This window comes from Myotis yumanensis, unplaced genomic scaffold (assembly GCF_028538775.1).
Source record: "Myotis yumanensis isolate MYYU_CA2020_CCGP unplaced genomic scaffold, mMyoYum1.0.hap1 SCAF_10, whole genome shotgun sequence".
In the NCBI taxonomy this organism is placed as follows: domain Eukaryota; kingdom Metazoa; phylum Chordata; class Mammalia; order Chiroptera; family Vespertilionidae; genus Myotis; species Myotis yumanensis.
Window position 1 is genome coordinate 17,112,631 of NW_027223761.1, and position 21,044 is coordinate 17,133,674.

At 45.3% G+C, this 21,044-nt stretch overlaps 2 protein-coding genes across 3 annotated transcripts in view; one reads left to right on the forward strand and one right to left on the reverse strand.

Annotated features, from left to right (window-relative positions):
• Nucleotides 1-5,187, reverse strand: part of LRP4 (LDL receptor related protein 4) — a 50,736-nt gene extending 45,549 nt beyond the window's left edge. The window contains exon 1 of the mRNA XM_070427927.1: nt 5,119-5,187. Within this exon, the coding sequence (XP_070284028.1) occupies nt 5,119-5,170 (52 nt within the window). The 5' untranslated portion in view covers nt 5,171-5,187. The remainder of the gene's footprint in view (nt 1-5,118) is intronic.
• A 12,710-nt stretch (nt 5,188-17,897) lies between these two features.
• Nucleotides 17,898-21,044, forward strand: part of CSTPP1 (centriolar satellite-associated tubulin polyglutamylase complex regulator 1) — a 147,556-nt gene continuing 144,409 nt past the window's right edge. For both annotated transcript variants that reach the window (XM_070427934.1, XM_070427935.1), the window contains exon 1: nt 17,898-18,022. In XM_070427934.1, the coding sequence (XP_070284035.1) occupies nt 17,974-18,022 (49 nt within the window). In that variant the 5' untranslated portion in view covers nt 17,898-17,973. The remainder of the gene's footprint in view (nt 18,023-21,044) is intronic.

Consider the following 21,044-nt stretch of genomic DNA (forward strand, 5'->3'; position numbering starts at 1 on the left):
TGTCTCTTGTCCTCATCCATGCCCAAAAGGTGGTGGCAGTCAAGCCCCCGAGGCTGGGGCCAACGTAGGGGACACTGGAGTACTTCCTCCACCCCCACTGCAGGCCTGGCCGGAAGTTGAGCTGCTGAGATTGGAGAGATCACCGGAGGCCCTGGCCCCTTTAAAGCTAGGTGTCTCTCCCAATGCCCTACTCTGTACCTGTCTGACCCTATACCCAGACAGGGGGAGGGTCCCTCTCCCCCAAAAAGGCTCTGCCTGGAGCCACGAGCTTCCCAGCCTCAGAAAACTTCCAGTGATAAATTATGCAGCAGCACCTTTGTGTCGCGGCCTCTCAGCCAGATGGGTTCGCTCCCAGTCTTTTGTTTCCGGCTGGGCTTGCAGCTCTGATCCTCCGCTCTGCACAGAGGTGAGGTGAGGAGCGCCCTTAGGCCAAGTCAGCGCTTGCAGCAAGTCCCAGCAAGGCTTTCTCAGCTGGGTCTCAGGCAGCGCCCTTCCCTTCCTCACTCTAATCTGAGTGAGCAGGGGAGCAGGGTGTTAGGGACGCTTACTGGTACAGTCAGTGCATTCAGCTGTGAGCAAGGATGGAAATGCCTACGTGCAGTGAAAGAATGAAGTTCGCTCTGAAGGGCATAAGAGGTGCCCAGGGGCACCTAGGTTGTTTGCTTCTTGCTAAATCAAAAACGCAGAACAGAAAATGGAGTCAAACGACTGCCAGGGAAGCGAGAGAATCGGCTCTTTCTCACAGCTGCTCTTGGTTACAGTCAACTTTCCACAACCCTCAGAAACATCACATCACTGGCACCAAGTTAAAAGGAAGAAACAAAGAGACAACAGGGGTCAAACTTTGGGGTGGAAGAGATGGGGGGTGAGTCGGGGACTTGAGATCCACATCAATTATCCCTGAAACTGACAGGATTCCTCATTGAAGACGGTAGGCAGACGGCTCCGCAACAGCCCAGCCCCCAAATTGGGGCAATTACTACCTTACAAGCTCTGGGGCCTGACTCCTTTCCCAGGCCAGTGGGAGGGACAGCTTGGAATTCTAAACTGTTCCAGCTACAAGAGACCTCAGCCAGCACCTCTCACCCCAGGTCACTGCAAACTTAGAGTGAGGGTGCCTGGCTGCATCCCTGACCTCAGGGCTTCAACAGGGAAGCTCACAGAGGAAAGCCCCATCTCCCAGGGGCTCTCCCAAGACAATCAAGGCAGAGTGGGCTCCTAGACTCACAGTACAGCTTAATGGGCCTCTTTTCTGGAAGTGTGCACAGGAGGGAACTATGCTTAGGTTTCATTATGTTTTCAAGGGCGGAAAGAAGGAGCAATATCTTTAAAAGAATCAAACAAACAAATCCCCCCCCCCCCCCCCACACACACACACACAAACACACAGCTGAAATAAATTAAGGGCTGAGCCTCATTTTAGCACATGACACTAGAATAATGATTTGTTTACCTGGCTCCCACAGTCCAAAAGCAAGAACCATCTCTAATCCCCTTATGCAAGCTTGCTAACAAACAGCTAACATTTACTCAGGCCTATAGTAACACAGTAGTTGTCAGGCTCTGTACTGAATGGTTTGAATATACTATTATTTAATTTTTACAATAATTGCATGTGATGACTTACGACTGCCCTCCCTCACACCCACCCCCATTTACAGTTAAGAACCCTGAAGTTCAAGGATATTAAGTGTTTTGCACAGAGTCACCAGGAAGTACCAAGATTCAAACCCAGGTCTGCCTGTGCTTCTTAATCACTGTGCCCTGCATGCAGTGATTAGATTAGTGCTTGACAAATGTGCATTTGCAGAATGAATGAACAAATGAATGGGTATAAAGTTCAGTTTAAAGAATGCCCCATGAGTATACTGGCGAGAAAGAACCCCACCCTGCCAGCTCTAAGCTGGAGGAAGAACAGCAAGCCCAGGCATTCATCAGAGCTATTTATAGGGCTAAACCCAGGCTCTGCCAACCAACCAGTCAGCACGAAGTCTCCCTTGGGACACTGAGTCCCACCAACCTGAGTAGGGGAGAAGGGCTCCTGATGGTGAAGGTGAGATGGCAATCCAGACACAGACTGGGGCCCAGATGCCCCATGCCCAGGCAACTGTAACAAAACTCAAGGCTAAGCTGCATCAAGGAATGTAGAAACTGTGGTTGGAACAAGCTTAAGAGACCTAGTCAACCAAGGGTATGGAGCTGTCTCGTAATTATGAAATGTGCCCAATCATAATAAAAGACAAGACTACGTCTTAAAGCAGTCCCCAAAATGCTATTCCTGAACAGAAAGCCCCCAGTGTTGATCTTCTCTTCAAAGCAGAAGCAACAGGGCCAATCTCTCCCATTATCCTTCTTCTTGGGGATCAAGATTAACAGTCAATCAGTAGAAAGAGTGAGCAAAGACCTGTAAAACACACCCTGTCCTCTGTGACCTCCTGTGTACTTTGCTGATCCAGAAGCTGGACATGCCCAGCGTGCTCTGTATCAGACATGGCCAGACTTGGTTCCCTTGCACCTGTCATTCTTAATACCATGTGCTAGTCCCAAAGATGTCATCTGATATTCAACAGGGGCAGAAGAGGAAATCCAAAATCAGTGACAAGCCAAGCATCTTTCACAAGTCCACTAAGATCAAGGACAAGGTCAACTAAGCACCGTGACAACAGCCAGATGGGAAGGAGACAGGTCTGAGCTCCACTCTATTGCACTCGTCCTCAGCAACAACCCTCTCCCTACCTAGTTACTCCTAGGCAGAATTTTTAACTTTTCACTTACCTGCAAGAAACCTCCAAGATAAACATGGTCTCCACTCTTCAAATGGTCTCAACCCTCAGGCGAAAAATTCCTAGGGCCTTTATCAGCACTCAGGTTTGCTTCCAAAATTTTTAAGGTTGGAGTGTTACACAGGATCAAGTCACACCCACAGGCTCTAGAAAAGCCCAAAGGACTAGCAGCATCCAAACAGAACCTTACACTTCAGGGTCTTGAATTCAGTCCTAGCTAAGGTCACGTCTGCCTAACTGATCTACTATGACACACTGTCTTCTCCCTGAGCCCCTGGACCGCAGCGTTAGGAATCTCTGTGGTGGTATTTTTGGTTGAGCAACTGCTCACTCACTGGTGAATCATTGAATCTGTCCCCTCCAGGCCTCCAAGGATGGCTCATTATTAAGCCAGGTGAAGTTTACATCTTCATGCCGTTGACTGTCCTTACACGTGTGCGCAGAAAGCCTCCCATGCTTAGAGGTTTCCATTGAACTTTTTGTCCTTCAAAAGAACCCAAAAGAGTTACAAAGAACCGTCCCATCCTTTTTTTTTTTTTTTTTTGTGAAGCATTAAATACACACACTTCTCTACCCCATTCTCAATGGAGATGTAGTGTATGCAGTCTTGACAGCTCTGGAGCAGTAAAATCCTCTTGGCCCGTCTCAGGCCGGAACCTTCCAGCTCCCCTTTCCCTAGGGCAGAAGGCGACAATCTCCTCTCTGGCTTTGTTGGTATCCGTTTTAGCCGCCCCCCCACCCCCTTTTTTTTTTCCAGTGCCTTGCCATTTCCCTTGATCTTTTTCAAAACTTCCTCCAGGGGGCCGAAAGGAAAGTTCCATCCCCTTCCCTTGCAGCGGAAGGGGGAAACCCCCAAAAAGCATAGCTGTCCCTTTAAGGGGCCCATGTGGTGGGAAGAGCAGCTACATTCCTACCCCAGTAGGGCCGCTGTCCCGACACGCCGAAGAGGCTACAAATAAACCTTCCCGGAGAGCGCCCGCTCGGGAGGGGCGAGCACCGCGCGGAGGGGAACGTGGGGCGGCCAGGCTACCGCTCGGCGGGGAAGAGCGGAGCGGAGGGAAAGAGCATGGAAAAAGTCACTTAAAACCCACGGGTAGTTTAAATAACACCTTAGCGCTCCGTTTTGGACGTGGAGGTAAGCCCATCTTTAAAACAAGTGCCCAGGCATCTCCATTGCCCTGCCAGGCGAGCTCCGAAACCTGCACTGATTATTTCCACCCGAGCTCCCCTACCTTCCAGAAAGAACCGGCGCCAGGCCAGGGTCTGCAGACCCTCCGTTCCCACCCCCACCCCTCATCCGGGTTGCGAGGAGCATGGGACCCCGCCTTTGAACAGCGGTGGGTGAATGGAGCTGGGGTTCAAAGATCAAAGAACTAGAGGCAGTGGCTAACCCACGGGGTGCACCCACGGTCCTAGGCGGCTGCGGAGAAATACATTCCATCGGAGCCCCGATCGCACACAACAGTTGCGCACGGGCACCACACAAGTTATTAATGAGGAGCAGATGAAGCAGCAGCCCCGCTGCCATCCGTCCAACTCCCCGGAGGCCACCGCGCGCGGGCCGGCCGGGAGGCTGCCTTCGCAAGTTCGGCGCTACCCGCCCCCCGGCCCCTGGCCCGCACAGATCTGCGGGAGTCTTCCCGCAGTTTCTCCCCAGAGTCCCTTCCCAGCCCCCTTTTCAATCCTGCCCCCCTCTCCGCCCCTCCGGGAAGGATCTAGGGCAGGGAGCTGATTGGTCGCAGCCAGGAGAGGGAACCCAAAAATCCTGCTCCAGGGAGGTGCTGCAAGCAAGCAGTGCCCGAGGACCCTCGGAGGGAGCGCGGTCTGCAGCCGAGGAACCGTCCCCCCGGCAGAGGCATCCCCAGAGCTCGCGTTCAGATTCCCCGGGGGCCCTCTCCGCGATCTGCCGGGACCCCCGCCCCTGGAAGGAGGGATATTTAGAATTTACGGTCTAGCGACCGTCCTCCCCCGCGTCCCTTTCTTCGCACACAGGACACAGAGACCCCACCTTAACCTGAAAGGGAAGCTGCCCCCAGCTCTTCAAAGAGCCGCAAGGGCGGGCGCACGAGCGCCTCGGATCTGCCCCAGCCCGGCCCAGCCCCGGCCCGGGCCCCCGGAGCTCGTCCGCCACTCCCCATCCAGGACTTCGGAGCTGGGGGAGCTCGTGCTGCCCGCCCCGGCACGCAGTCTCAGGGCTGCTGCTGGGACCGAGGGCGAGGGGTCTCGGGCCCAGCCCGCGCCGTCCGGCTCCCGGGATCTGAGTTCTGCAGCGGCTGGACCCAGGGACAAACTTTCCCCGGAGGCCGGTCGGCGCGGGCGCGGGGGCGCCGCTTACCGTGTGCGCAGAGCAGGGCGCCAAGCAGCAGCGCGCCCCACGGCCGCCTCATGGTGCCGCCGCAGCCGCCGGCGCTCCCTGCCGCCCGGGGGTCCCGCTGGCTCCCGCGGGACGCGCGGCGGAGGGTCCCCGAGGGGAAGCGTCCCGGTCCACCGTGGTGGGCGCGCCCCGCCAGTCGCTCTCCGGCCTCTGCTGCCTCCAGTGCTGCCGGAGTCGAAGCCGCTCCGCCAGGGGACCGGGAGGGGGTGTCCCAGGCCCAGCAACCCCGCCCCCCGCGCCGCAGCCCCCGCCACCGCCACCGCGCCTGGTCCCGCCCCTAGCCAGCCCGGCCCCTTCCCGCCCTCGGCCCCCGCCCCCGGGTCCCCGGATCCCACCCGCCGGCGCCTCCCGCGCGGGCCCCGCTCCTCTCTCTTCAGGCCGCCCCCACATTCCTCGCCTTCGAGAGAGCCCCCTTCCTATTCCCATTACGACTGCTCGGATGTCCCTAACTTTAAACAATCACCCGGGCGGCAGCTCTCGAATCCCGATCGCTCTCGCTCTATGACAGAGGAGCGCTCGAGCTGACCTACTAGTCCTTCTCCTGGACGTGACCCCGGCCCCCCTACGGCCCCAAGTCCAGACTGTTTCGGTGTCTCGAATACGTAAGGCTTGCATAATCCCCTCGGGCTTTATGGACATCAAACAAGGGACATCAGGGGGGCCTGGAGTGCTGTCTTAACTTAGCATTCTCACTGTCAAAATTCCTTTTCTGAGATTTCCTTCTTGCTCCACCCCCCACCCCCGTCTGGGCAGCGTTGTTCTAGGGCTAAATAATTCCACGACCTCCCCTTTTCATTTACTCATTTCCTGAGGTGGTTGTCTGGGTCCTGTCGCCCCAGTTCAGATGTCCAGAATTGGCCCAGACCGAGTGAGTTCCTCCTCGCTGTCTTTGTAAATCAGCACTGTTAGCCTCTTCACCTTCCTTTGATTTTCTGGGCCCCGCAAGGAAGGAATGGGGTGAGGAAGTAAGTCCTTACTTGCAAGTTTAGTCTCCCAAAGACCTCAGCCTCCTCCCTGCTTCAGTCTGTAGAGCTTCCAGCCATGTTTTACTACATAAAGTTATAAACTCCTCCCTTGTCTTAGCTTTGTGGCCCATGCCTCTCCCCAGTACATAGTAATAATATGGGTTAATTTTGTTACCATCTTCCATTTATAGGTTGACTCTTGTCTTGTTACCTTTGTCCAAGTCCCCAACTTCCTTAGGGTTCTTGCAGCAGTTCTCAACCTGTGGGTCGTGACCTCTGAAAATACATCCTGCATATCAGATATTTACATTACGATTCATAACAGTAGCAAAATTACAGTTATGAAGTAGCAACGAAAATAATTTTATGGTTGGGGGTCACCACAACATGAGGAACTGTATTAAAGGGCCACGGCATTAGGAAGGTTGAGAACCAAATGTATCACTTTCCCCTCCCAAGTTGGTATGCCAACTTTTTTGGCTTTGAAATCTTCTGTAATTTGGTAAGCCACATTCCTCTCACTAGTAAGTAGACCTAAATGTCCCATGTTTGCTGAGGGAAAATAATTTGGTGTCGTGAAAAGCAGATATTAGATTTCTCCAATGGATTGGTAGGCATTTCATCCTTGCTTGTTTTCAATTTTTCAAACGATTTCACTTTAAATTACCATCTTTGACCAAAGCTAATAGTAACTTTGCAACAGCAACCAAAAAACGTGGAGTGTTAACTCCTTCTCAGCCAGTACTTCTCTATCCTGTTTTGCCTGAAATTTTTACACAGATGAAATGTGGTGGAACTACTAGCATCACCATGGTAACTTATACTGAGGCATTTTCTGTGTGTGTAGTTCTTCTTGTGGACTGAAGGCGGCAGCCGAGTCAGGTCAGCTTTACAGTCACTGCTGGGAAAGATACAATTCATGTCACCTTAGCCTAAAATTCAAGGAGAAAAAAGTGAAAAGTAGAGGCTGATTCTTAGCACATAATACTCTCCTTCTCCCCGCAAAACCCATCTCCCACATTTTTTATGCAGCCTTGGTTGTTGGTCTCAGGATTTCAGTATATGTTGCTTATGTGGACTTGCTTTTCAATCTGTTGAGAAAGACCTTATGATTCTGGAGACCATATTTTTTTCCACATGGAAACTAAGGACATGTGGTATAAGAATACATTTGTCCCCCCAAAAAAATCCAAGACAGGCGGTCACCATACTTTCAATGTCAGGGGATTAGGGATTTATAAACAGTTTCCACTCTGTATGCAAAGGATAAGTTCCTCTCCAGAAGGCATGATATGTGTTGTTTTTCTGGGATTGAGGAGGAAGGGGGAGGCTGGCTATCCATGTCTGACTCAGGCGCAGGAAACGGTGTTTTCTGTGTGCATCCCAAGTGCTCCTCCTCCATGGTTCGGCACAGCTCTGGTGTACAGAGCCACCCTGGCTGCTGTTAGTCACTGGGAATATCAATGGGTAGAAACGGACTTTGTGCATAGTCCCTGCCTGGGTCACCCCCTAGGGTGAGTTAAGTCTTGGCTGTCAGAAACTGTTCTTGTGCCAGGAGTGCTAAGCCATATTTATTTTTACCAGGCCTCTCAGACTTTCTTGTTTGGAGTGAGAGATCCTGAAAAGCATGCCAGAATGAACTGTTTGTCTCCCTTTTTTGTCCTCTGGGACATGCCCCCTGAAAAGTTGTAGGGGACTGCCAATTCCAGAGGGGTCTCAGAGGCATTGGTTTCCTCAGAAACACTACCCCTTTCCTTCATCTCCTTCTAGGACAGACCAGGAAACTGAATTTCCAAGATTAGAATATTGCCCCAAATTAGATCAATCACTAATGGCCTTTTCTTTTTTTCTTTTCTTCTTTTTTTTTAAAAATATATTTTATTGATTTTTTACAGAGAGGAAGGGAGAGAGATAGAGAGTTAGAAACATCGATGACAGAGAAACATCGACCAGCTGCCTCCTGCACATCTCCCACTGGGGATGTGCCCGCAACCCAGGTACATGCCCTTGACCGGAATCGAACCTGGGACCTTTCAGTCCGCAGGCCGACGCTCTATCCACTGAGCCAAACCGGTCCCAGCAACTAATGGCCTTTTCAAAGAAAACACAAGGAATGCTACATGATTTTGGCATGATTTTAATCCAGTTGAGTTGGTAGAATCTATAATAATAAAAGCATAACATGCTAATTAGACCAGACAGCTGAACGTCCTTCCGGACGTCCTTCTGGACAAAGCCATGGCAGCTGCGAGGGCCGGGGGCAGGTAGCCGCAATGGGGTGATGGGGACAGCACCTTCCTGCAGAGGGAGGCCAGTCTGCAGCTTAGGCCCGCTTCCCGCTGGGAGGGGGCCTAAGCCATCAGTAGGACATCCCCTGAGGGCTCCCAGACTGTGAGAGGGGAAAGGCTGGGCTGAGGAACCCCCCCAGTGCACAAATTGTGCACCTGGCCTCTAGTTCTTTTATAACAGAGGCATCATGCAACAATCTGAATTTCTTAACATAATTCTTCAAAGAGAGCAAAAGATTTGAAGTTTCACACTTTATTTTTAAAAAAGAAATATATATATTTATTTATTTTAGAGAGGAAGGGAGAGGGAGAGTGAGATAGAAACATCAATGATGAGAGAGAATCATTGATCAGCTGCCTCCTGCACACCCTGTACTGGGGTTTGAGCCCACAACCCAGGCATGTGCCCTTGACCAGAATAGAACCTGGGACTCTTCAGTCCACAGGTCGATACTCTATCTACTGAGCCTTACCAGCTAGGCCTGAAGTTTCACACTTTAAAACAGTGGTTCTCAATCAGGAGTGATTCTGCAGACATGGGGCAATACCTGAAGACATTTTTGGGAGTACAACTGACAAATTAATGAGTAGAGGCCAGGGTTCCTGCTAAATAGCCAACAATGAGCAGGACATCCCTCCTACAAAAACTTATCCAGCCCCACATTTTAATAGTGCTGAGGTTGAGAGACCCTGATTTAAAACATTAAGAACATGAATCTGCAAAGAATTGCTGCATCTTCTCTCTAGAATTCACTTTTTGTGAATAGAGGGCATTGTTCAGATTACATTTGTTCCTCTTTTTTTTCCCCCCCATAACTCCCCTCCTCCCCGTTCCCGCCCCACCCTCCGCCCTCACTCCCCACCCACTGTCCTCATCCATACGTGCACGGTTTTTGTCCAGTCTCTTCCCACATCTCCCACTCCCCTTTCCCCCCCAAGAATAGTCAGTCCATTCCCTTTCTATGTCCCTGATTCATTATAATCACCAGTTCATTCTGTACATCAGATTATTTATTCACTTGATTCTTAGATTCACTTGTTGATAGATGCATGTTTGTTGTTCATAATTTGTATCTTTACCTTTTTCTTCTTCCTCTTCTTAAAGGATACCTTTCAGCATTTCGTATAATACTGGTTTGGTGGTGATGAACTCCTTTAGCTTTTCCTTATCTGTGAAGCTCTTTATCTGACCTTCAATTCTGAATGATAGCTTTGCTGGATAAAGTAATCTTGGTTGTAGGTTCTTGCTATTCATCACTTTGAATATTTCTTGCCATTCCCTTCTGGCCTGCAACGTTTCTGTTGAGAAATCAGCTAACAGTCGTATGGGTATTCCCTTGTAGGTAATTGAGTCTCTTTCTCTTGCTGCTTTTAAGATTCTCTCTTTGTCTTTTGCTCTTGGCATTTTAATGATGATGTGTCTTGGTGTGGTCCTCTTTGGATTCCTTTTGTTTGGGGTTCTCTGCGCTTCTTGGACCTGTAAGTCCATTTCTTTCACCAGGTGGGGGAAGTTTTCTGCCATTATTTCTTCAAATAGGTTTTCAATATCTTGCTCTCTCTCATCTTCTGGCACCCCTATAATTCGGATGTTGGTACGCTTGAAGCTGTCGCAGAGGCTCCTTACACTATCTTCGTATTTTCGGATTCTTTTTTCATTTTGCTTTTCCAGTTGGGTGTTTTTTGCTTCTTCGAATTTCAAATCTTTGACTTGATTCTTGTGCTCCTCAGGGATACTATTGGGTGTCTGTATAATATTCTTTATTTCAGTCAATGTATGCTTAATTTCTAGTTGGTTCTTTATCACAGCATCGAGGGTCTCATTAGATTTCGTGAGGCTCTCATCAAGTTTATTGGCAGCTTCTAGCACATTATTGCAAGCCCTCAAAATTGCGTTTTTTAGCTCAATATCCTCCATTTCTGTCATGTTTTTTTGTCTCCGCATTTTTTATGCTTTCTTGGTGCACCCCCTAGTGGTCTTTGTGCGCAGTCTTGTTCTAGTTAAGCCTTGATTGTTGTAGTTAATACTAGAGGGATTTGACCACCAGGCCGACTGGCTGTGAGAATCAGCTGTGTCTGCCGTGGGAAAACTTCTGTCCTCTGGGGAGGTGCTAATCTAGCCTTTGCCTGAGGCTATCCGGCAAATGGCTCTGCGCAGGGCTTGGGCGGGGCGGGTTGCAGGGGATCAACAGGGCAGGCGGAGGGAGCAGTTATGGCTGCTCTCAGTCCCATTCCCAGAGGCTCTGCTTCTCAGAACCCCCGCAACCGCTGCAAACCTCAGAGAGAAAGCTGGAGGGCAGGGATTCTTATAGAAGGGAAAACAAGAGAAAGTTCAGCCAAAGGAGCTAAAGGCATCTGATTTGCCTTGGGAAGCCTATTCCTGGTATTCATTCACTTAGTAATAGTAAGTATTTATTACAGAGTATTATGTGCCAGACACTGTAGAAACAGTGGTAAACAGATATATCGGCTCTCTGGAACTTACAGTCTGATGGGTGTGGAGGCTACAAATATACAGAGGCATTAAAAGAATGATCTAAAAAAAATGATCTCACAAATGAATGTAAAGCTACAAATAATAGAGGCGTTCAAGGAAAAGTACAGGGCCTATTAAAGGAGAGACTTGACTTAAATTTGAGGTTTCATTATGAACAACAAATATGCATCTATCAACAAATAAATCTAAGAATCAAGTTAATAAATAATCTGATGAACAGAATGAACTGTTGATTATAATAGAATCAGGGACATAGAAAGGGAATGGACTGACTACTCTTGGGTAGGGAAGGGGTGTGGGAGATGTGGGAAGAGACTGGACAAAAATCGTGCACCTATGGATGAACACAGTGGGTGGGGAATGAGGGCGGAGGGTGGGGTGGGAGCTGGAAGGAGGGGAGTTATGGGGGGAAAAAAGAGGAATAAATGTAATAATCTGAACAATAAAGATTTAATAAAAAAAAAAATTGGGGGTTTCAAGCAAGGCCTGTCAGAGGCACTGACACTTAAGTTGATTAGGAGTCACCAGGATAAGAATAGGTGGGGAAGGTCTTCCAGGCAGAAGGAACAGAATGTGCAAAGGCTGTGAGCCAGGAAATACATCCATCGGATCTATGAAAACGTATCATTAACTTTTAGCAATGCTTTTCTCTAGGTTGGGGGGAGGAGGGGTGATACTGCTGGAGACCAGGAAACAAGTGAAAGTATAAGGGAATAGTCTGATTTACATTTCTGTGCTTTCTTTCCTTGCAGATCCTCCATACCACCATTTCTAATATCAACACTTTTCATGTTTCAGCTCAGTAGTGGTACTCATGTCAGAATCTGGGTTATAATAGCTGATTCAGGTCCCTGGCCTAACTTGGGGCACCTTCTGAATAGTGGCACTTTCTAGCACATTTTTATCTCCTGAAAGCTTCATATTCACTCACCTGGGGTATATAAGTAGAGCCCTTTGCAGCAAATATCTCAGTATATCTTACTTATTTCCGAAGCAAAGATAAATTTAGAATGATGCATAAACAAATGTATCAATGAATAAACATTTGCTTTAATAACAAACATGAATCAAGCATCTATGTAAATGGTCTCTCTGTTCCTACACTTGCCCCTTTATAATTCATTCTGTACAAAGCAACCTGGGTGACTTCTTAAAAAATGTAAATCAGATCATGTCATTTCTTGGCATAAAACCTACCAATGGCTTCCTGTTACACTTAGAATAACATCCATACTTCTCCCTTGGCCTTCAGGGTCCTTCAGGATCTGGCCTTTGCCTACTTCTTTGACCATGTTTCCCCTTATTCATTCTGCTCCAGCCATACTGGCTTTCTTTCTGCTCAGCAACATGCTGTCTTTTCCTTTTTCCACCCTTTACATGGGCTGTCTGTCTCTTCTACTTAGAATGCTGTTTCCCCAGACAGACCTGTCCATGGCTGGTCTCAGCTCAATGTCACAGCCTTGGAGAAGGTTCACCTCACCACCCTAAATTTGCCTTGTTCTCACTCGCTGCCTTTATTTTATCTAGCAGGTTGGATACCGTTTCGTAGAGGTGGTGGCATTTAGCCTGGGTCTTATAGGATGTGTAAGAGTTCACTAGGCAGCAAATGTGGGAGAGATACATTCTTAGTGGAGAGAAGAGCTTATAACCCAAACAGGAGGATGTGAAAAAGCTCAGTATGCTTAGGAACAGTGAGTAGGAAAGTATGGTTGGAGTATTAAGTATGTAGGGAAGAATGAATGGCAAAGTGGCTAGAAAGGTGGGTTGGAACAGGACTGTGAAGTGTATATGTCTGCAGGTTAAGGAATTTTACTTCATCCTAGTAATGGTGAGTCAGCAATGCTTCTTAAGTAAGGAAGTAACATGGTCAAATTTGAATATTAGAACAATAAACTCTTCATGGCTTGGCAGAGAAAAAATAGACACAGAGACTCCAGCTTTTCATCCTAAGATTCTGAAATGTGGGACTTCCAGTTCATATCCTAAGTTTATTTAATGATTCCTAATACATTCCCTTTCATCCCCCCTGAACTAATTCTCTTGGCTTGTCTACATTGTAGCATTGTCTCTATGCTTTTTGTTGAGTTTGTTACTTTTTTTCTGGGCATATCTTAAGATATGATGATCTGTCACATAAAACATTTAGGTGTAGGAAGGATATGCCAATGCTTTATTTTTTAATACTGTAGTTTTTAAAAAAATCATTGATTTATTTAGAGAGAAAGAAAGGGAGAGAGAAATATTTATTCATTGTTCCACTTATTTATGTATTCATTGGCTGCTTCTTGTATGTGCCCTGACCGGAGATCAAACTCTCAACGTTTGTGTATAGGGACAACACTCTAACCAATTGAGTTACTTGTCCCGGGCTGCCAATGTTTTCTGATTAATTTTTAATGCCTTTTTCAATGGTGCCTTGCATTTTTCTGGGCTTTTTATATAATAAATTGGTTCAGATGAGGCAACCATAAGTCCTATGGGTTGGATTGACTTTGCTTTTTAGACTTTTAACTTACAGGAAGAAAAATCTACTTATGGCATTCAAGCATTTATTTTACCAGGCCCTATGCATGATCCTAGAAATATAAAGATGAATGAGGTCTCTGCCCTCAAGGAATTCATAATCTAGTAGGAGAATTTAAAGAATTTTTTTAAAATGATGTAAGTGATTATTAAAGTGTATCATCTAGGTCAGAGGAAGGCCCAGCTAATTTTTGTAAGCTACCAAGAAGAATCAGAAAAATCTTCCTCCCTTTCAAATTATATGAAAGTGTAATTCCAGCTCTTTTAGCAGCGCTTGAAAATATAAAATAACAAGAAGGTACAAGTCTGTAATTTGCCTTTCAGCTTCCAGTTCAATTTAAGCCGTGCCTTCTTAATCACTTTCTTGTAATGCATTAGTTATTTTTTAAAAATATTTTTATTTATTTCAGAGAGGAGGGGAGAGGGAGAGAGAGATAGAAACATCAATGATGGGAGAGAATCATTGATTGGCTGCCTCCTGCACATCCCACACTGGGGATCAAGTTCACAACCTGGGCATGTGCCCTGACCGGGAATTGAACCGTGACCTCCTAGTTCATAGGTCAACGCTTAACCACTGAGCCACGCCGGCTGGGCGCATTAGTTATTTTTAACCTTGCCAGAGTTTGTGGATGTTTTCTTTGCAAATTCTCCCAAAGCTCTGGTCTGTTGACCCGTAGTAGTCAAAATGGCTTGTTGGTAAATAGCATTTTTAGTTTAATCATGTTAATTCCAAATGGTGGTATCATATTTAGTTTCTGCTTTGTTCCTAAGGAGGATAAATCTTTTAAGAAGAGCAAGAGCCTGGTAGCTGAAAATGAATTTCATGACCTGCATTTCTTAGTAGAAGCGCCTTTAGCATCTTTTCTGCTTGATGAGTTGATAAAAGCTTGTCCTAGTTTCTTGAACCTGTTTTGTAGCAATAATTCAGCCTGAATTTTCTCTTTCCTTATTGTTTCCTTGAGGTTTAAAACTAGTATATTGATTTTTTTTCTGAAGTTTTCAATTCCAGGGAAGATTTTCTTTCCTATCAATCTCTTCATAGGTCCTTGGCAGAGCCAGTGATGTCTATTAATTTTCTCTTTATAATTACTAATTATAATCTGATAAATTGACATCTCAACATATACTCTCTCTTGTGGGTGTTTCTTCTATTGTTTTGAGGTTGACGTTTCCATTCCTTATGCTATAATACTTTAATATCTCATGCCCTCTCTATGTTTTAATCAATTTTATAATGCCTGCTTATTTTCAGGATTGTGAAGTTGTCTTCTGATTTAGTGGATGACTATTAGTTTGGGTAAAATTTTCAGAAACATGCTATGATAATTTAAGAACTTGAAAAGCCCATCTAAATAGAAGGATGACTTTTTTTTCCTTTCCTTGATATTCAACAGGGTCACAAAAATATACTGGGCTTTAACAACTCTTATGTACTTCCACTTTTCTTAAGACTGATGTTTTGTATGTTTCACTGAAATATTTCCTCCACCACTGAAGTATTGCCAAAATCTATTATTGCGTAATCTATGGCAGAAGATAAATCTAAAAGTGGTGGCTCTTTATTCAGAAAACCAAACACTAGTTGAAAGGTCATCACTTCTGTTTGAAGAATATTTTCAAGATCTTCAAGCCACTCATGTATTGTCTTTGTTTGTTTTCAGGTTATAATACATGGCTATTATAGAAAACTTTTGTGAATATAGAAAAATATAAAGAAGAAAACTGTCAACAGTCAGTATTTCCACCAGCAATAAAGTCTACCTGTCACTTCTGCAACCCCAAATTTTCTTGAAGCCTTAGTCTAGCAACCACCTCCCCTTTCTAAGTCTTCACAGGCTGTTCAGGACATTAAGAATAGAGACTGACTCTAAATGTAAGGGTCCTTAGGATTTTTATGGAAGGAATGGAGCTGTAGGAAAAACCTACAAATTGCTCCACAGATGACATCTTGTTCTTATTTAGCTTTCTTTGAGTCATTAACAGTCGGGCGCCACTGGTGCTGAAACTTATCATTATTATAACCGCAAATGGGTTAATGCCCAAACAAAGCTATATTCTTGGGGCTGGTTCCCAGCTCCACCACACAGACCTCAGCAGCAGCACCCTCCAAGCCCCAGGATAATGCTCCACAAATAAAAGGATGTCAAATGTTCAGCCTGGACTGAAAATTCGCTTCTTTTATCTTGTAGCTTCCAGTTGCTGGCAGGGCAGAGCAAAAGAAAAATGAATAAATAAAAACCAAGCCAATAAACCCTAAAAAAAGAGGCTGTGTGGTTTAGTGGTCAGACCACTAGCCTGGGGGCTGGGATAGTGCGATCCAGTTTCAGGTCACCCACTATTGGCTGGATGGTGCTAGACAATTCATCTTCCTATATTCCTCAGTTTTCCTACTTAGGAAAGGAGAAGTGACTTAGAAAGTTCTCAGGACAAATGAAATGATCTGCAAATAGCTTCAAGTTGCTTGGAAATAGAATTAAATTGTAACCCTCAATAATTACTATCCTATTACTTTATTAATAATAGTAATAAGCTACAGGTGTGAAAGTTATAAACTCCCATACCTTTAAGCAGCATTGGTAAGGAGAATGGAAGGTGAGGGTGGAGGAAGAAGACAAATATTTTCATCATATTTGTAGGACTTCACATCAAATATCAAATTAGTAAATTCATTACCTCAAAATAATAAATGCTGTTCCTAGTTTGGGTCTGTCCCTTTATCCTTACCGCATCTAAACACAGAGTGACTCACAGGAACCTAGAAATGAGACACATATACAATTTTAAGGGAAAGGGAGAATTAGGAGGTTTGAAGCTCCTGGTAGAGGAGGCTAAGAATAGACCACTCAAAACACAAAGAGAAGAACCTCCTCTTTCTTTTTCCTCCCAATGTAGGTGGTCCACCGGTTTCCCAGTCATTCTTTTGATAGCACTATTTTGTTTTTTTTCTTTTCACAAAACCTCACCTTCTCTTTGGGGGAGGAGGAGAGACAAACTAAAAAAGTGAGAGCAGGCCCTAGCTGGTTTGGCTTACTGGATAGAGTGTTGGCCTGGGGACTGAAGGGTCCCAGGTTCGATTCCGGTCAAGGGCATGTACCTTGGTTGTGGGCACATCCCCAGTAAGGGGTGTGCAGGAGGCAGCTGATCGATGCTTCTCTCTCATTGATGTTTCTAACTCTCTATATATTTTAAAGTGAGAGCAGAGTGGCTTTTTCTAATAGGTTTCAACTGTGACAAGTGCTACAGACCATTAACCAGCTTTTGGGTATGAAGGGGAGCAAAAAGAGAAATATGGGGATCTCTGGAAATGTAAAAAGCAATGAATTTTCTCCCCTCTTAAAGAAGTGAGCAATTAGGCATATGAGGAAAAAAATCCAATAGGTGTCTTGGTTTGTGCATCCCACCCCCTCAAGAAGTGAAGTGTTGCCCCAGCTGGTTTGGCTTAGTGCAGTGGTTCTCAACCTTCCTAATGCCGTGACCCTTTACTACAGTTCCTCATGTTGTGGTGACCCCCAATTTCATTGTTACAAATTGAACATAATTAAAGCATAGTGATTAATCACAAAAACAATATGTAATTATATATGTGTTTTCTGATGATCTTAGGCAACCCCTGTGAAAGGGTTGTTCGACCCCCAAAGGGGTCGCGACCCACAGGTTGAGAACCGCTGGTAGTGGATAAGGTCTCTGCCTATGGACTGAAGGGTCCCGGGTTCGATTCTAGTCAAGGGCACATGCCCGGATTGCTGGCTGAAGCCCCAGTAAGGGGCATGCATGAAGCAGCCAATCAATGATTCTCTGTCATCATTGATGTTTCTCTCTCTCTTCCTCTTCCTTCCTCTCTGAAATCAATAAAAAAAATATATATTTTTTTAAAAAAGAGTGATCCTTTTAAAAAAAAGAAAAAAAAAAGGAAGTGAAGTGTCTTGGTAGAAAAAACAAAAACACTTGGAAAGGGTACCAAACAGTAAGGCATAGGAGTAGAAGGAGGGACTAAAGATAGAGGATTTTGAGAGGAAATGTTAATGAATCCTAGAGGATTTAATGAGCACGTTCTGTTATAGGATGAATGTACACAAATTTTAATGAGCAGCCTTGTTACAGGAGCAACCAAGATATAAGCACTTGAAAGCATTTTGTATCAAATACAGTAAATAATAGATAAAAATAGGTAATGAGATATTGTTTACGGAAATTTAGGGGTGGGAGCTATTGTGAGGATAACAGCTGTATAAAGCAGGAATAGTTATGAAATTCAGAAATTGAGAATATGGGAGGCTGGCAATAATTTTTTTCCGCTCAAATTCTTCTAAAACCAACTAACTCCTCGAGCATTCTTGAGTCCTAAGAAGACTGGACCGCTGCAAAGCAACCGCTCCCGGAACTCGTGCGGCCAGCTTCGCGTTGCGGTACGGAAACTGTTTGCGTAACACCCCCTCCGCCTCTTTCCTCTCCTCCGGCTGCGTAGGTGCCATGGCAACGGAGAGTGCTGGTGACCTGGCTTCCGGAAGCCAGAGAGCTACAGCTTGGAAGCTCTCTTTGTGCAATGATGCTGAGTCCGGAGCGCCTCGCCCTACCGGACTACGAGTATCTGGGTAGGAGCCTTGGGAGGGAAAGAAGTGCAGACAAATTAGGCGGGGGCGGGGGCGGGGTCTGTGTGGGACCCGGTCGAGCTGGGATGGGGAGGAGCGGGGAAGGGGGTGCGTCCGGTTCCTAAGCCCGTTAGGCCCAGCGAAGCGGAAAACAGCACCTGGGGAGTAAAGAATGTCTGAAGTGGACGGGCTGCAGCTGAGGCTATGAGGGTTGTGTTCAAAGTGGGATAGGTTGGAGTTGAGAATTTGGGGTCCTGGGGGTGGGGGTGGGGGTATTGATATGCTGGTAGTGGAGTAACCATGAACCTTGAAGTGCCAAATCAGGCATTCTGTGAACAATAATTTTACCATTACATAGCGGCAACTACCAATTATGAGCGTTTCTTTTACATTACGCACTCTACTAAACATCTTACATGCATTCTTTTTTGAATCGTCACAACAGCCCTGGAGGAAATACTGCATTTTTCTTCCATTTTGCAGCCGGAGAAACTGAGGCTGAAGAGGTAACTCACACAAATGAGGCCGCACAGCTAGGCAATCGTAGAGCTCTTGACCACGAAGGCTGTAGCTAGTACTTTATTGAGCACCACCAGCGTGTACGGCATTTACTGGATGAAAAAGGGATGTATGCACACAAATTTTAAAAAATAGACCTTATTTTTTAGAGCGGGTTCAAGTTTACAGAAAATTGAGCAGATATTATACAGAGTTCCCATAATATTCCCTCTCTCCCCTACTCAGAGTTTTTCTTACTATTAATACCAGGCATTAATATAGTGCCTTTGTTATAACTGATGAACCAGTGTTGAGACATTATTATTAACTAAAGTGCAAAGCTTACATTAGGGTTCAGTCTTTGTGTTGTCAGTTCTATGGATTTTAATAAATATGTAATGTCATGTAACTGTCATTATAGTATCATGGAGAATAGTTTCACTGCTCTAAAAATTCTCTGTGTTCTACCTCTTCATCCTTGGACCTGCACCTCAACCCTTGGCAATCACTAATCTTTTTACCGTCTTTAAAGTTTTACTTCTCCAGAATGTCATAGAGTTGGAGTCAGCCAATAAATTGGCTTTTTTCACTTAAGCATTTAAGGTCCCTGAATGTCTTTTCCTGGCTGATAGCTCATTTCTTTTCATCATTGAATAATATTCAATTGTTTAGATGTACTATACACATTTTTAATGAAAAAAAATTCTAGTTTAAAATTTTCAATTGATAATACAGAAACTGATTTAAAATATAAAGAAGTTTAAAAAAAAATAAAATATAGCCCTGACCGGTTTGGCTCAGTGGATAGAGCGTCGGCCTGCAGACTGAAGGGTCCCAGGTTCGATTCCGGTCAAGGGCATGTACCTTGGTTGCGGGCACATCCCCAGTAGGGGGTGTGCAGGAGGCAGCTGATTGATGTTTCTCATTGATGTTTCTAACTCTCAATCCCTCTCACTTCCTCTCTGTAAAAAAATCAATAAAATATATTTTAAAAAATAATACAATATAAAGAAGTTTATAGTAAGTCTCCTGCCACCCTTCCCCCGCCCCCTCCTGCCAGTTCTCATCCATAGCCAGTCGCTCACCAGTAACCACTATTACTGTTTTCCTGAGTATCCTTCCAGAGTTTATTTTATTAGGTACATAAAGGAGAATACAGTGCATACTTTTTTCTTTTAATATATCTCAGAGTAATTTATCAGAAGAGAGCCTCCTCATTCTTTTTTTTAGCTGTATAGTATATAAATAATTTATTTAACCAATTCTCTATTGGTAGACAGTAAGTTGTTTTTAGCCTTTTGCTACTACTAAAAATACTGCACTGAATAACCAATTTTGTTCCCTTATTAGTATATCTGCAAGAATCAATTCCACAAAGTAGAATCAGCAGGTCAGGAGTATATGCATTTTAAATATTTTTTAAAATATATTTTATTGATATTTTACAGTGAGGAAGGGAGAGGGAGAGGGATAGAAAGTTAGAAACATCGATTCAGCTACCTCTTGCACGCCCCCTACTGGGGATGTGCTGGCAACCAAGGTACATGCCCTTGACCGGAATCGAACCTGAGACCTTTCGGTCCGCAGGCCGATGCTCTATCTACTGAGCCAAACCGGTTACGGCTATGTTTTTTTTCATTAGCCAGAAAATGGAGATTTAGAAAGCTTGAAAACTTGACCCAACTGAAAAGAAGTAAGAAATGGTGGACCTTGAAAATGACTTCAGGTTTTCTCACTGCACAGAATATAGTCAAACACTGCTGCAGTTAAATATTTTACCCTTTGTTCTCCCTTCGAGATCTATAATAATAATCTGCTTTGTGTTGATGTTTACTGTTGTGTTGCTGACAATTACCTGAAAGAGAAGTTGGGGTGCTTCACCAGGCTGGAAAAAGTTTAGCTAAATCAGAAAGCAGGTCTAATTAAGCAAGTTTATTCTATATATATATATAAAAGGCTAAGTTGACCTGAGCATGCACGATACATATAAAGCTCTCGCTGGCGCCAATTGCACGCAGCAGGGCACATGCCTGAGTTGTCATTGTTGATTGTGAGTTTGGTTGACACTTCTATTATAGAGAAAGGACGAATAGTGATATTAAAATATTTCTTCTAATTAATTTCCTTTCACTGTGCACAAATCCATGCACTGGGCCACTAGTAATAATAAAAGAAGGATCTCTTACCCTTTGAGACAGTCTGGAAGGGCCTGGAGGGTATTATGCTAAGTGAAATAAGCCAGTCAGAGAAAGACAAGCATCACAAAATCCCACTTACCTAGTATATGTGGAATCTAATGAACAAAATAAACTAATGAACAAAAAAAGATCCAGAGACATTGAAGCATGCAACAGACTGACTTATTTCAGAGGGAAGGGGTTGGGGGATGGGGTGGGGAGAGACTAACCAATGAACTTATATGTATATATGCATAGCTCATGGACAGACAATAGTGTGAGGAAGGCCTAGGGAGGGGGTGGAAGCAGGGTGGAGGGGATCAATGGGGGAAAATGGGGGGATATCTGTG